The 16,368-nt window shown below is 29.4% G+C and overlaps 1 protein-coding gene across 1 annotated transcript in view; it reads left to right on the top strand.

The window, feature by feature from the left end:
• LOC126747887 (cadherin-87A) overlaps positions 1-16,368 on the top strand; it is a 100,568-nt gene that overhangs the window by 59,301 nt on the left and 24,899 nt on the right. The window contains 6 exon segments of the mRNA XM_050456800.1: positions 4,821-5,141; positions 5,192-5,315; positions 5,370-5,659; positions 5,709-6,006; positions 13,217-13,482; positions 13,533-13,857. Coding sequence (XP_050312757.1) covers positions 4,821-5,141; positions 5,192-5,315; positions 5,370-5,659; positions 5,709-6,006; positions 13,217-13,482; positions 13,533-13,857 — 1,624 coding nt within the window.

A 16,368-nucleotide genomic window follows, 5' to 3' on the forward strand; every position in this document is an offset into this window, starting at 1 on the left:
TTACTGGTAAGCTGTGTGGGGTGGGTGGGGGGCAAGGGTAGTTTGTCATAAAAAATAAACAAATTGTTGTTAATTTTCTATAACCTGAATGAAAAACAGGATGTTTTGTTGAAAATAATTGACCAATTAACTTATAACCTTATTCTATCGATTAGCAATAGATGTCTTAATAATCACAATAAGTTTCAAGTCAATTGCTCTTAATTTAAATTTTTTATGAATTTTTGAAGTTGGATTAAAATAGTTTTTGCAAAAATCTTTTTTCTCATTAATACCACCCTTGCCCCCCCACCCACCCCACACAACTTTCCAGTAAGAAACTGCTTTGAAAAATCATTGTTTTCCAAGATAATACGCATGCGTAACATCTGGTTTTGTCGTTAATATTCAATCTAATAACACAGTTTGTTTATTTAAATTTTATAAAATTATATATATGTATATTAATAAATATTTAATACAAAAACAGTGATTTTTCAAAAGAATTTCTCACTGGTAAGTTGTGTGGGGTGGGTGGGGGGGCAAGGGTGGTTTTAATTAAAAAAAAGGATTTTTGCAAAAACTATTTAAACCCAACTTTAAAAATTCATAAAAAATTCAAATTAAGAGCAATTGACTTGCAACTTATTGTGATTATTAAGACATCTATTGCTAATCGGTAGAATGAGGTTATAAGTTAATTGGTCAATTGTTTTTAGTCAAACATCCTGTTTTTCATTCAGGTTATAGCAATTTGTAACAACAAATTGTTAATTTTTTATAATGTCATGTAATAGAATTTTTAAATTGTTTCTACCATAGCACATACAGATACTCTGGTATCTAGGTGTTTTATATTCTTAGAATTGTAATATTTTATATTGAAGTTGAATATATTAAATTGAATTGAATTGAATTGAAACTACCCTTGCCCCCCACCCACCCCACACAATTTACCAGTAAGAAACTGCTTTGAAAAATCATTGTTTTCCAAAGTAATACGCATGCGTAACAGCTGGTTTCGTCGTTAATATTCAATCTAATAACACAGTTTGTTTATTTAAATTTTACATAATTATATGTATGTATATTAATAAATATTTGATACAAAAACAGTGATTTTTTAAAAGAATCTCTCACTGATAAGTTGTGTGGGGTGGGTGGGGGGGGCAAGGGTAATGTTTATAAAAAAACGTTTTTTTGGCAATAATTTGTTTATTTTTAAATAAATAAATAAACAATAATCTGCCTCTTTATTGTTTATTCAAAGAATAAGACTCAAAAATAGACCGCCTAATAAATTTGGTATTTTTATTTTATTTATTTATTATTTCCTTCTCTTCTTTAGTATACTGTTTTTCTTCTCATATTACATGTTTTTTTTAATTATATATTACCATAGTCTCGCACTATTAATTCATGTTTTTTTTATATATATAACTCGTTTTTAGGATAAGTAAGTTTTTCTTTCCTTTTCTTTCTCTTTATTTTTAATGGGTGGCGGAGTATAGGAGTAGCTTAAAAGCTACTCTAGGTCTAGCTAAAGCTAGACCTCACTACCAAATTTAATTTTATTATCATTGTAGTGCCTTAAATATGTAAATAAATAAGGGTCGATAATTATTATTATTTTTAGGTGTAAGAGTATAAGAATACACTTTAAAAATTCATAAGAAATTCATATCAAGAGCAATTTACTTGAAACTTCTTGTAATTGTAAAGGGGTCAATTGCTAATTATTCAATCAATCATTATTTTATAAGTTATACATTTTTTACCAAGCACAGTCCAACAGAACTCATAATGCAACATCAAGTTTTTTATGACTCAAAGTTTTCGCTAAAAAATCTATCACTTGAAAAATATTAGACCAATTAACTTGCAATTTTCTCTCATCGATTAGCAATTAATGTCTTTATATGTACAGGAAGTTTCAAGTAAATTGCTCTTGATTTGAATTTCTTATGAATTTTTAAAGTTGGATTGAAAAAAATTCAAACTCTTTGTGCCCAGTAAGTAATTCTTACTGGTAAGCTGTGTGGGGTGGGTGGGGGGGCAAGGGTTGTGTTATTAAAAAACGGCGTTTATTGCATAAATTAATTGCCTTAAAAATAAATGATGATCTAAACCCAGGGACTTGACTATGATCCGAGCAGTGACGCTTGACTGGCAACTGTCGAGCAGTTTTGGCAAATAAGGAAGCAGAAGCTTATTAATTATAGTTATTTTTTTCTAATGCAATAATTTAATGCAAAAATATGTTTTTTTTGTAATATCATTGAAAAACGGTATTTTTTGCAAAAAATAATTGCCTTAGAAGAAAAAACTTAAATTAAATAAATAATTTACTCTTTCAGGTTATAAAACATTAACAATAATTTGTTTATTTTTTATAAAACACCCTTGCCCCCCCACCCACCCCACACTTTTATCCAGTAAGAAATTCTTCTAAAAAATCACACTTTTTTTCCATAATATCCAATCTAATAGAACTGTTTTTTTATTTAAATTCAATATAATCTTATATATATTATATATAAATATTTAGTACAAAAACAGTGTTATGAAGTTGTATATTATGGACAAAATTAGCTGTTGTCCATGCGTACTATTTTGAAAAACAGTGATTTTGCAGAAGAATTTCTTACTGGTAAGCTATGTGGGGTGGGTGGGGGGGTAAGGGTAATCTATTATAAAAAATAAACAAATTGTTATTAATGTTCTATAACCTGGAAAAATTAATTATTTATTAAGGCAATTATTTTCTGCAAAAAACACCGTTTTTTAATGACATTACCCTTGCCCCCCACCCACCTCACACACTTACCCAGCTTATAAACGAATAGCTTTACCGATCTGATGATGCCTTAGGGCGAAACACGTGTAATAGTTTTTTCTAAAATAAACATGATCTGAGACCGTTGACTTTGTGTCCCTACAATATTGGAATTTTTATTATTAAGAGGTCTTTTTGAGAAAACTGGACTATTTTTTTTTTAATTAAAAAAGTCATCCATTTTCTCTCTAAGGTGCTGGTATAATATCAAAAGCAGGAACGAAAAACTCTCAAAATCTACAGCATCTATATAATATATAGGTATTATGAACAAAAAATAGTGATTTTTCAAAAGAATTTCTTACTGGGTAAATGTGTGGGGTGGGTGGGGGGGCAAGGGTAATGTCATTGAAAAACGGTGTTTTTTGCATAAAATAATTGCCTTAAAAAAATTAACTTAAATAAATAATTAATTTTTTCAGGTTATAGAACATTAACAATAATTTGTTTATTTTTTATAAAACACCCTTGTCCCCCCACCCACCCCACACATTTACCCAGTAAAAATTCTTCTGCAAAATCACTGTTTTTTAAAATAGTACACATGGAAAAGAGCTAATTTTATTCATAATAAACAACTTTATAACACTGTTCTTGTACTAAATATTTATATATAATATATGTAAAATTATATTGAATTTAAATAAAGAAATAGTGCTATTAGATTGGATATTATGGACAAAAACAGTGATTTTTCAGAAGAATTTCTTACTGGATAAAAGTGTGGGGCGGGTGGGGGGGAGCAAGGGTGTTTTATAAGAAATAAACAAATTATTGTTAATTTTCTGTAACCAGAAAAAGTGAATTGCTTAATAAAATAATTTTCTTCTTTAAGACAATTATTTAATGCAAAAAAGAACATTCAATAACATTACCCGTAACCCCCCACCCACCCCACACATTTATCCAGTAAAAATTCTTCTGCAAAATCACTGTTTTTTAAAATAGTACGCATGGACAAGAGCTAATTTTATTCATAATATACAACTTCATAACACTGTTTTTGTATTAAATATTCATATATAATTTATATAAAATTATATTAAATTTAAATAAAGAAACAGTGATATTAGCATAGATATTATAAACAAAATAGTGATTTTTCAGAAGAATTTTTACTGGGTAAATGTGTGGGGTGGGTGGGGGGGCAAGAGTAATGTTGTTGAATTTTTTTTTTTATTAATTTTAATAAGCAATTTATTTTTTCAGTTTATAGAAAATTAACAACAATTTGTTAATTTTTTATAATAAATTACCCTTGCCCCCCCACCCACCCCACACAACTTACCAGTAAGAATCTGCTTTGAAAAATCATTGTTTTCCAAAATAATACGCATGAATAAGAACTGGTTTTGTCATTAATACCCAATTTAATAACACAGTTTTTTTATTTAAATTTTATATAATTTCTTCGTTAAAGGCAATTATATTCTGGAAAAAAAAACCTTTTTTAATAACATTATTCTTATCCCTTCACCCACCCCACACATTTACCCAGTAAGACATTCTCTTGAAAAATCACTGTTTTTTTTTAAAATAGTGTGCATTAATAAGACTCGAAGGACCATAACTCAATATAAATTATTTAAATTTGATATATAAATATTTAATACAAAAACAGTATTAATAAATTAAGAATAACAAAGGAAAAACAGTGATTTTGCAAAACAATGTCTCACTGGGTAAGAGTGTGGGGTGGGTGGGGGGACAAGAGTAACTTTATTGAAAAACGGTGTTATTTGCAAGTAATAAATGCCTTAAAAAAATTGTAATTTTGACATTACTGAAAGTCTCTATAGAAAACCCAGAACATCAATCCTTTCTTCCTATCAAATCCACAATTGCCTTCAGAACCCATCAAATACAGTTCGGAACCTCTAGAGGCCTCAAACCACCAACATCCATCATCCCATCCACGCCACACACGCTTGCGCACCCTCATTTGCCAAATATGCTCGAGATAAACGTTTCGACCCAATTGACAATTTCACCTTTAATGTTACAGGCCACAGACGACGACGGTAAAGGCCAAACCTCGGCAGTACCTTTGAAAATCACCCTGACCGACACCAACGATAATCCCCCCATATTTGGACAATCGACTTACAAGATCTTCGTTAACGAAGGTGCAAACAGGTTCGAACCGGAACGTTTTATAGATGCCAGAGACGAGGACAAGACCTCGCAAGTCTCTTATGCCATAGTGGCGGGCAACGACGAGGAATTATTCAAAATCGACTCGGAATCTGGTAAATTGAGGATCTCTGGTACCAAAGGGTTGGACGTGAGCAACGATACTGATAACGTCATCAACCTGACGGTTCTGGTAAGTGTTTGGGTCATTAATAAAGGTTTCTGCAATTAGTACTCTTCAAGGCAACCGATGGGAAGTTCACGGCAACCACCCAAGTGAAGATAACCGTCATAGATGTGAACAATAATCCACCAGTGTTCCTTAAAGAGAGTTACTTGACTGCTATACCGGAAGACGCTTCAGTTGGTAAGGGTTTACCCTAAAAAGTGACAGTTTCGTACTGAATTAACCCTCTTCAAGGTACGAGTGTTGTGGAGGTTCAAGCACACATCTCGTGAGAGTGTGAAAACGCTATGGTCAGCTACTCCTTGTCCAAAGGGGCTAATGGAGACTTTGAAATAGACGAGGCAACTGGACTGGTGAGCGTTTCCTCCAAACTGGACTACGACAGAAGGAATACGTATAACATAGAGGTGATGGCTGTGGATGGAGGGGAGCCAGCTCTAACTGGAACGGCCTCTTTGACCATTAAAGTGATCAACACCAACGACAAGCTGCCTTACTTTGTGCCAACCACTCAGAAGGCTGAGGTAAGACTTTTAGACTCTTACTCACTCTACTAATGCACTCAAATTGCAGGTAATGGAGGATGCTGCTGTAGGAACGGTCATTTACAACCTAATAGCCTTGGATCCGGACGTGAACAGTTCGGAAGCCTTGAATTTTGCTGCAACTGAACCTATAACGGCTCTGGATAAGCACGGTAACGAGGTTACCGGCAATGGTTTGTTCAAGGAGTTTTTCTCCGTTGATAAGAACACTGGAACAGTGACAGTGACCAAGGGTCTACTGCGAGATGTCGCCGCTGTAGTGAGGATTCCGGTTTTGGTCACGGATATTACTGCGCCCAGTGTGCAACAGGGCCAAGGTCTTTTGGGTAAATGTAGTTCAATTCAATAATGAAAACTAGTGATTTTGCACAAGAACTCCTTACTGGGCACATGTTTGGGGTGGGTGGGGGGTGTAAGGGTCGTGTTGATGAAAAACAATGTTTTTGCATAAAATATATATTCAATATTTAATTTAATAGCACTGTTTATTTAAATTTGATATAATTTTATTTATAAATATTTAGTATAAAAACGGCGTTATTAGATTGGATATTATGGACGAAAAACAGTGATTTTTTAAAAGAATTTCTTACTGGATAAATGTGTGGGGTGGGTGGGGGGCTAAGGATAATATTAATGAAAAACGGGTTTTCTGTACATAATAATTTAAAAAAAAATAATTTTATTAAATGACTTACTTTTTTAGGTTACAGTAAATATACAATAGTTTATTTTTTTTTATAATACATTACCCTTGCCCCCCCACCCACCCCACACAATTAACCAGTAAAAATTGTTTTAAAAAATCACTGTTTTCCAAAATAATACGCATGAATAGCAGCTGGTTTTGTCGTTATTATCTAATCTAATAACACAGTTTGTTTATTTAAATTTGATATATTTATATATAAGTATAGTAATAAATATTTAATATAAAAGCAGTGTTAGTAGATTCGATAATATGGACGAAAAACAGCGATTTTTCAAAAGAGTTTCTTACTAGATAAATGTGTGGGGTGGGTGGGGGGATAACGATAATATTAATGAAAAACGATTTTTCTGTACATAATAATAAAAAAATAATTAATTTATTAAATGACTTATTTTTTTAGGTTACAGCAAATTTCCAATAGTTTATTTATATATTATAATACACTACCCTTGCCCCCCCACCCACCCCACACAATTAACCAGTAAGAAATTGTCTTTAAAAATCACTGTTTTCCAAAATAATACGCATGAGTAGTAGCTGGTTTTGTCGTTTATATTTTTTCTAATAACACAGTTTGTTTATTTAAATTTTATATAATTATATATGAGTATATTAATAAATATTTAATATAAAAACAGTGTTATTAGATTGGATATTATAGATAAAAAACAGTGATTTTTCAAACAATTTTTTACTGGGTACATGTGTGGGGTGGGTGGGGGGCTAAGGGTCATATTAATAAAAAAACGGAATTATTGTTTAAAATAATTGCCTTAGAGAAGAAAATTAATTTTATTATATAATTTATTTTTTCAGGTTACAGAAAGTTAACAATTATTTATTTATTTTTCATATTAAACTACCCTTACCCCCCCACCCACCCCACACAATTGACCAGTGAAAAACTGTTTTTAAAAATTATTGTTTTTCAAAATAATACTTATGAATAACAACTGGTTTTGTCGGTAATATTCAATCCAATAATACGGTTTGTTTATTTAAATTCCTTATAATTATATATATTTATATTAATAAAGGTTTAGTACAAAAACAACTATTGGATTGGATATTATAGACGAAAAACAGGGATTTTTCAGAAGACTTTCTTACTGGGTAAATGTGTGGGGTGGGTGGGGCGTTAAGGATAATATTAATGAAAAACTCGAAAAATTCATCCATTATCCCAAAGATGCTGGTCATACACTTTTATAAAAGGTTAAAAAAAAACACGAAATCTACAGCATCACAAATACATTTAATAAAATTACAAAGATTACATGTTTCGCTCGACTAGAGCATCATCAGACCATAACATACACAAAACACCTAACATATCCATATGTTAGGTGTGATGCTGTTGATTTTGGGTTTTTATCTTTTATAAAAGTTAATGAAAAACGGTTTTTTGTACATAATAATTGACTTAAAAAAAAATTAATTTTATTAAATGACTTACTTTTTTAGGTTACAGTAAATTTACCATACTTTATTTATTTTTTATAATATATTACCCTTGACCCCCCACCCACCCCACATAGTTAACCAATAGGACATTGTTTTTAAAAATCATTGTTTTCCAAGATAATACGCATGAATAGCAGCTGGTTTTGTCGTTAATATCGAATCTATTAACACAGTTTATTTATTTAAATTTTATATAATTATATATGAGTATATTAATAAATATTTAATATAAAAACAGTGTTATCAGATTGGATATTATGGATGAAAAACAGTGATTTCTCAAACAATTTCTTACTGGGTAAATGTGTGGGGTGGGTGGGGGGCTAAGGGTCATATTAATAAAAAAACGGAATTATTGCTTAAAATAATTGCCTTAGAAAAGAAAATAAATTTTATTATATAATTTACTTTTTCAGGTTACAGAAAGTTAACAATAATTTATTTATTTTTCATATTAAACTACCCTTACCCCCCCCACCCACCCCACATAATTAGCCAGTAAAAATTGTTTTAAAGAATCACTGTTTTGCAAAATAATACTGATGAATAGCAGCTGGTTTTGTCGTTAATATCAAATCTAATAACACAATTTGTTTATTTAAATTTAATATAATTTGTATATATTGTCAGAAATATAAAAAAAATAAAACCCAACTTTAAAAAAAAATAACTATTTTAGTTACAATTTAAGTTTTAAAAATAAAATGAACAAGAGCAAACAAAATATAAAAGTCACCGGGATCGACTTAAACTTTCAATAGTCAAAGCCAATCTCTCCTTCCCTTCATTGCCCGCGTGTATTTCCTTTTCCCAAATTATGCTGAGATCGATATTCCCTTTCATAATATACCGTTGACCTGGACCACTATGACGACGGTACCAAGCCAGGCTATATGCACGTGATCCGAGACGTGCCTTATTCGGCATATTTCTTTCAATATGTAAATTAATAAATATTTAATTTAAAAACAGTGTTATTAGTTTGGATATTATGGATGAAAACGGTGATTTTTCAAACAATTTCTTACTGGGTACATGTGTGGGGTGGGTGGGGGGCTAAGGTTAATATTAATAAAAAACATGAATATTGTTCAAAATAATTGCCTTAGAGAAGGAAATTAATTTTATTATATAATTTATTTTTTCAGGTTACAGAAAGTTAACAATAATTTATTTATTTTTTATATTAAACTACCTTTACCCCCCCCCACCCACCCCACACAATTGACCAGTGAAAAATTGTTTTCAAAAATTATTGTTTTCCAATATAATACTCATGAATAGCAACTGGTTTTGTAGTTAATATTTAATCTAATAACACAGTTTGTTTATTTAAATTTCTTATAATTATATATATTTATATAATAAATGTTGAGTACAAAAACAGTGTTAATAGATTGGTTATTATAGACGAAAAACAGTGATTTTTTAAAGGAATTTCTCACTGAGCAAATGTTTTGAGGTTGGTGGGGGGGTAAGGGTTGTGTTGATGAAAAACAATCCTTTTACAGAAAATATATATGCAATTTTTAATATAATATCACTGTTTATCTAAAATTGTTTTGTAAATATTTAATATAGAAATAGTGTTATTAGATTGGATAAGATGGGCAAAAATCAGTGATTTTTCAGAAGAGTTTCTTACTGGGTAGATGTGTGGGGTGGGTGGGGGGTTATGGATAGTTTTAATGAAAAACGTTTTTTTTTTACATAATAATTGACTTAAAGAAAAAAATTAATTTTATTAAATGACTTACTTTTTTAGGTTACAGTAAATTTACAATAGTTTATTTTTTTTTATAATACACTACTCTTGCCCCCCCACCCACCCCACACAATTAACCAGTAAAAATTTTTTTAAAAAATCACTGTGTTCCAAAATAATACGCATGAATAGCAATTGGTTTTGTCGTTAATATTTAATCTAATAACACAGTTTGTTTATTTAAATTTGATATATTTATATATAAGTATAGTAATAAATAATTAATATAAAAGCAGTGTTAGTAGATTAGATATTATAAATGAAAAACAGTGAATTTTCAAAAGAATTTCTTACTGGGCAAATGTTTGAGGTGGGTGGGGGGACAATGGTTCTGTTAATGAAAAACAATGTTTTTGCAAAAAATTATTACTTTAGAAAAATTTCATTATAATTTGTTTGATAAATTGATTTGAAAAAAATACACAAAACTTTTTATGCTGTGTATAATTGTATAAAAACAAATATTAATATAAAGTAATATAAATTATAGTTAATTTTATGTAAACTGAATAAGTAAATTAATTAATAAATTAAATTTTTTCTCTAAATCGATTAGTTTCTCCAAAAAACACGGTTTTTCATAAACACTACCCTTGCTCCCCCACTCACCTCACACATTTACCCAGTTATAAATTATTCTACAAAATTACGATTTTTCAAAATATTACGCATGATTAAGGGATGATTTCTGAAAATTCTGGAAATTTTATCAACAGTCTTAAAAAAAATATATATTTCAATTTTTTTAATTTGTAATTTTATTTATATAAATTTTTTGGAAAGTACTGAAAAACAGTGATTTTGCAGAAGAATTTTTAAGGTAAGGGTTGTGTTGTTAGAAAACGTAATTATAATTTATTTATTTTTATTAACTAAATTAAGACGAAAATATAATAAACAATAAAGAAGCAGAATTTAAAGTAAAAGTAGCCAAGACTCAAAAATAGACCACTTACAAAACTTTCCATGCTGTCTATAATTGTATAGAAATTAGGAATAATTTTATGTAACCTGAATAAGCTAATTATTTATTAAACTTAATTTTTTTTTCTATTATAAGCATTATTTTCTGCAAGAAACATAGTTTTTCATTAACACAACCCTTACCCCCCCACCCACCCCAAACATTTGCTCAGTAAGAAATTCCTTTGGAAAATCACGGTTTTTCGTTTATAATATCCAATCTAATAACACTGTTTTTGTAGTAAATATTTATTATATATATATTTAATTATATCAAATTTAAATAAACAAACTTTGTTATTAGATTAGATAATTACGACGAAGCCAGCTGTTATTCATGCGTATTATTTTAGAAAACAATGATTTTTGAAAATATTTTTTCACTGATCAATTGTGTGGGGTGGGTGGGGGGGGTAAGGGTAGTTTTGTTAAAAAATGTTTTTTTTTTTGCAAAAAATTATCGCTCTAGAGAAAATTAATTATAGATTTGCCTTAAAATAAATTGTTAATAATATTCAATCTAATAACGCTATTTTTGTCCTAAAATTTATATATAAAATTAAATCAAATTTAAATAAACAGTGCTATTAAATTAAATAATGCTTATATATTTTCTGCAAAACCATTGTTTTTCATTAACACAACCTTTACACATCTCGTGAGAGTACACATTTATCCAGTAAGAAATTCTTTTGAAAAATCACGGTTTTTTCAAAATAGTAGGTATGAACAAGGCGATTTCATCGATTATATTAAATCTAGTAACACTGTTTGTTTATATAAATTTAATTTAAATAAACGTTTTTTTTTCATCTATACTATTCAATCTAATAACACTGTTTTTATACTAAATATTTATACTTAAAATTATATCAAATTTAAATAAACAGTGTTAATAATTTAAATATTTTATATAAATTTTCTGCAAAAGCATTATTTTTCATCAAAACAACCGTTACCCCCCCCCACCCACCCCACACATGTATCTAGTGAAAAATTTATTTGAAAAATCGCTGTTTTTCGACTATAACGTCCAATCTAATAACACTGTTTTTGTATTAAATATTTATTAATATACCTATATATAAAAGTATAAAATTTAAATAAACAAACTGTGTTATTAGGTTAGATATTAACGACAAAACCTGCTTTTATTCATGCGTATTATTTTGTAAAACAATGATTTTTGAAGATAATTTTTCACTGGTCAATTATGTGGGGTGGGTGGGGGGTCAAGGATAGTTTAATATAAAAAAAAATAAATCATTGGTAATTTTCTGTAACCTGAAAAAGTGAATGGATATAATAAAAGAAATAAATATAATAAAATTAATTTTCTTCTCTAAGGCAATTATTTTGAACAATAATCCCGTTTTTTATTAATATTACCCTTAGCCCCCCACCCACCCCACACATGTAACCAGTAAGAAATTCTTTTGAAAAATCACTGTTTTTTATCTATAATATCCAATCTAATAACACTGTTTTTAAATTAAATATTTATTAATATTCATATATACAAATTATATTAATTTTAAATAAATAAATTGTGTTATTTAATATTAACGACAAAACCCGATGCTATTCATGCGTATTATTTTGGAAAACAGTGATTTTTGAAGATAATTTTTCACTGGTCAATTATGTGGGGTGGGTGGGGGGGCAAGGGTAGTTTAATATAAAAGAAATAATAAATCATTGGTAATTTTCTGAAACTTCAAAAAGTGAATTAAATAATAAAATTAATTTTCTTCTCTAAGGCAATTATTTTGAACAATAATCCCGTTTTTTATTAATATTACCCTTAGCCCCCCACCCACCCCACACATGTATCCAGTAAAAAATTCATTTGAAAAAATCACTGTTTTTCGTCCAAAATATCCAATCTAATAACACTGTATTTGTATTAAATATTTATTACTATAAATATATATAATTATATCAAATTTACATAAACAAACAGTGTTATTAGATTAGATATTAATGATGAAACCAGCTGTCATTCGTGCGTATTATTTTGGAAAACAATAATTTTTGAAAACAATTTTTTACTGGTCAATTGTGTGGGGTGGGTGGGCGGGTAAGGGTAGTTCAATATAAAAAAAAATAATAAATCATTGGTAATTTTCTGAAACCTCAAAAAGTGAATTAAATAATAAAATTGAATTAATTAAATAATAATAATTAATTTTCTTCTCTAAGCCAATTATTTTCTGTGAAAAAAAGTTTTTTTAATAACACTACCCTTAGCCCCCCACCCACCCCACAAATTGACCCAGTAAGAAATTCTTTAGAAAAATCACTGTTTTTTGTCCATATTATCCAATCTAATAACACTGTTTTCATATTAAATATTTATATATAAAATTACATTAAATTTAAATAAACATTCTCATTAAATTAAATATTGCATATATATTGTCTGCATTAACATCGTTTTTTAACAACACAACCCTTACCCCCCCACCCACCCCACACATTTACCCAGTAAGAAATTCTTTTGAAAATCACTGTTTTCCGTTAATAATATCAAATCTAATAGCACTATTTTTGTATTAAATATTTATCAATATACATACACTGGAACACAGTGACCCACTCACTCCTCACCCAATCACCCTGTTTATTCCAGTGATAACGATCCAAGACATCAACGACTCACCTCCAAACTTCGTGCCGCCATGGACCCTGGACCACCCGACGTACCACCTGGAAATCAAGGAGGAACTTCCCGTAGGAACGATCGTGGCCACCTACAAAGCGTTCGACGAAGACTCAGATATCGCCGGTTACGCCATCTATCCAGAAAGTGAATTTTTCCAGATCAACCAGGGCACCGGCATCGTCCAGATCAAGAAGATCATCGACTACGAACAGACCAAGGAGCTTAATTTTACTGTAAGTTCACTATAATTAATTAGGAAAGATTCAAGAGTGTTTTAATATAGGTATGGGCCTACGACAGTGGAGTTCCTCAACTTAACGTCTCTGCATTGGTCCTAGTGAAGGTTGTGAACCTGAACGATCACGATCCAATTTTTACCGAGAGTTCTTACAATGTATCAATCGATGAGAATTCTCCTAATGGAACGTTATTGGTGCAAGTTAAAGCGGTTGATAAGGACGCGGGAGAGTTCGGGAGGGTCCTGTATGAACTCACCGGAGAGCACAGTGAGAACTTTCAAATTAACGAGAGTACTGGGGAAGTCACCGTGGCCAACTCCGGGTTTTTGGACTTCGAGGTTATTGGCAGTTGTGTTTTGCAGGTGATAGGTGAGTATTCGAGAGGGTTATCCCTGGATTAGGTGTTAAATAATTAATTGCCTTAGAGAGGAAGATTAGGTTGGTTAAGTGATTCACTTTTTTAAGTTACGGAAAGTTTTCATTAATTTGTTTGTTTTTTATGATGCACTACCCTTTATAATGCACCAACCCCACCCACCCTAAGCAATTAACCGGTAAGAAATTGGTTTTTAAAATAATATGCATGAATAAGAGGTGGTTTTGTCGTTAATATCTAATGTAATAACACAGTTTGTTAATTTAAGTTTAATATAATTAAATATAACTGTATTAATAAATATTTAATACAAAAACAGTGTTATTGGATTGGATAATATGGACGAAAAACAGTGATTTTTAAAAATAATTTCTTACTAGGCAAATTGGTGGGGTGGGTGGGGGGATAAGGGTTGTATTGATAAGAAACATGTTTTTGCACAAAATATATATGCAATATTTAATTTATTAAGAATGTGTATTTAAATTTAATATAATTTTATGTATGAATATTTAGTAAAAAAACAGTGTTATTGATTTGGATAATATGAACAAAAAATAGTGATCTTGCAGAAGAATTTCTTACTGGATAAACATGTGGGGTGGGTGGGGGGTTAAGCGTAGTGTATTATAAAAAATAAATAAATTATTTTTAATTTTCGTAACCTAAAAAAGTGAATTATTTAAAAAAAATAATTTTCTTCTCTAAGGCAATTAATTTGAACAATAATTCCCTTTTTTATTAATATTACCCTTAGCCCCCCCCCACCCCACACATGTACCCAGTAAAAAATTCTTTTGAAAAATCACTGTTTTTAAATTAATATTTATTAATATACATATTTATAAATTATATTAAATTTAAATAAATAAACTGCGTTATTAGATTAGATAATAACGATAAAACCAGCTGCTATTCATGCATATTATTTTGGAAAACAGTGATTTTTTAAAACAATTTTTACTGATTAATTATGTGGGGTGGGTGGGGGGTTGGGGATAGTTTTAATGAAAAACGGTTTTTTTTGTACATAATAATTGATTTAAAGAAAAAAATTAATTTTATTTAAAGACTTACTTTTGTAGGTTACAGTAAATTTACAATAGTTTATTTATTTTTTATAAAACATTAACCTTGCCCCCCCACCCACCCCACACAATTAACCAGTAAAAATTGTTTTAAAAAATCACTGTTTTCCAAAATAATATGCATGAATAGCAGCTGGTTTTATCGTTATTATCTAATCTAATAACGCAGTTTATTTATTTAAATTTAATATAATTTATAAATATGTATATTAATAAATATTAATTTAAAAACAGTGTTATTAGATTGTATGTTATGGATGAAAAACAGTGATTTTTTAAAAGAATTTCTTACTGGGTAGATGTGTGGGGTGGGTGCGGGGCTAAGGGTAATATTAATAAAAAACGGAATTATTGTTCAAAATAATTGCCTTAGAGACAAAAATTAATTTTATTAAATAATTTATCTTTTTAGGTTATAGAAAATTAACAATAATTAATTTATTTTTTATAATACACTACGCTTAACCCCCCACCCACCCCACAGAATAAACCAGTAAGAAATTGATCTGCAAAATCACTGTTTTTCAAAATAATATGCACGAATAAGAGCTGATTTCGTCATTAATATTTAATCTTATAACACAAGTTGTTTATTTAAATTTGATATAATTATATATATATTTATATTAATAAATATATAATTAAAAAAAACAGTCCTATTAGGTTGGATATTATGGACGAAAAACAATGATTTTTCGAAGGAATTTCTTACTGAGCAAATATTTGGGGTGGGTGGGGGCTTTAGGGTGATGTTATTAAAAAAAAAAATTTTTTTGCAGAGAATAATTACCTTAGAGAACAAAGTTAATTTTATTAAATTATTCACCTTTTCGGGTTACAGAAAATGAACAATAATTAATTTTTTTTAATTACACTATCCTTAACCCCCCACCCACCCCTATGTTTCCAGTGAGAAATTCTTCTGCAAAAACACTATTTTTCAAAATAATACATATGAGTTAACTAGACGATTTTCTCGATAATATCCAATGTAATAACACAGTTTATTTATTTAAATTTAATATAATTTTATGTATAAATATTTAGTAAAAAAACAGTGTTATTAGATTTGATAATATGAACAAAAAATAGTGATCTTGCAGAAGAATTTCTTACTGGATAAACCTGTGGGGTGGGTGGGAGGCTAAAGGTAATATTAATAAAAAACGAGATTATTGCTCAAAATAATTGCCTTAGAGAAGAAAATTAATTTTATTAAATAATTCACTTTTTCAGATTACAGAAAATTGACAGTAATTTATTTATTTTTTATATTAAACTTTACTTAACCCCCCACCCACCCCACACAATTAACCAGTAAAAATTGTTTTGAAAAATCACTGTTTTCCAAAATAATACGCATGAATAGCAGCTGGTTTTATCGTTATTATCTAATCTAATAACACAGTTTATTTA

This window comes from Anthonomus grandis, chromosome 20, assembly GCF_022605725.1.
Source record: "Anthonomus grandis grandis chromosome 20, icAntGran1.3, whole genome shotgun sequence".
Classification (NCBI taxonomy): Eukaryota; Metazoa; Arthropoda; class Insecta; order Coleoptera; family Curculionidae; genus Anthonomus; species Anthonomus grandis.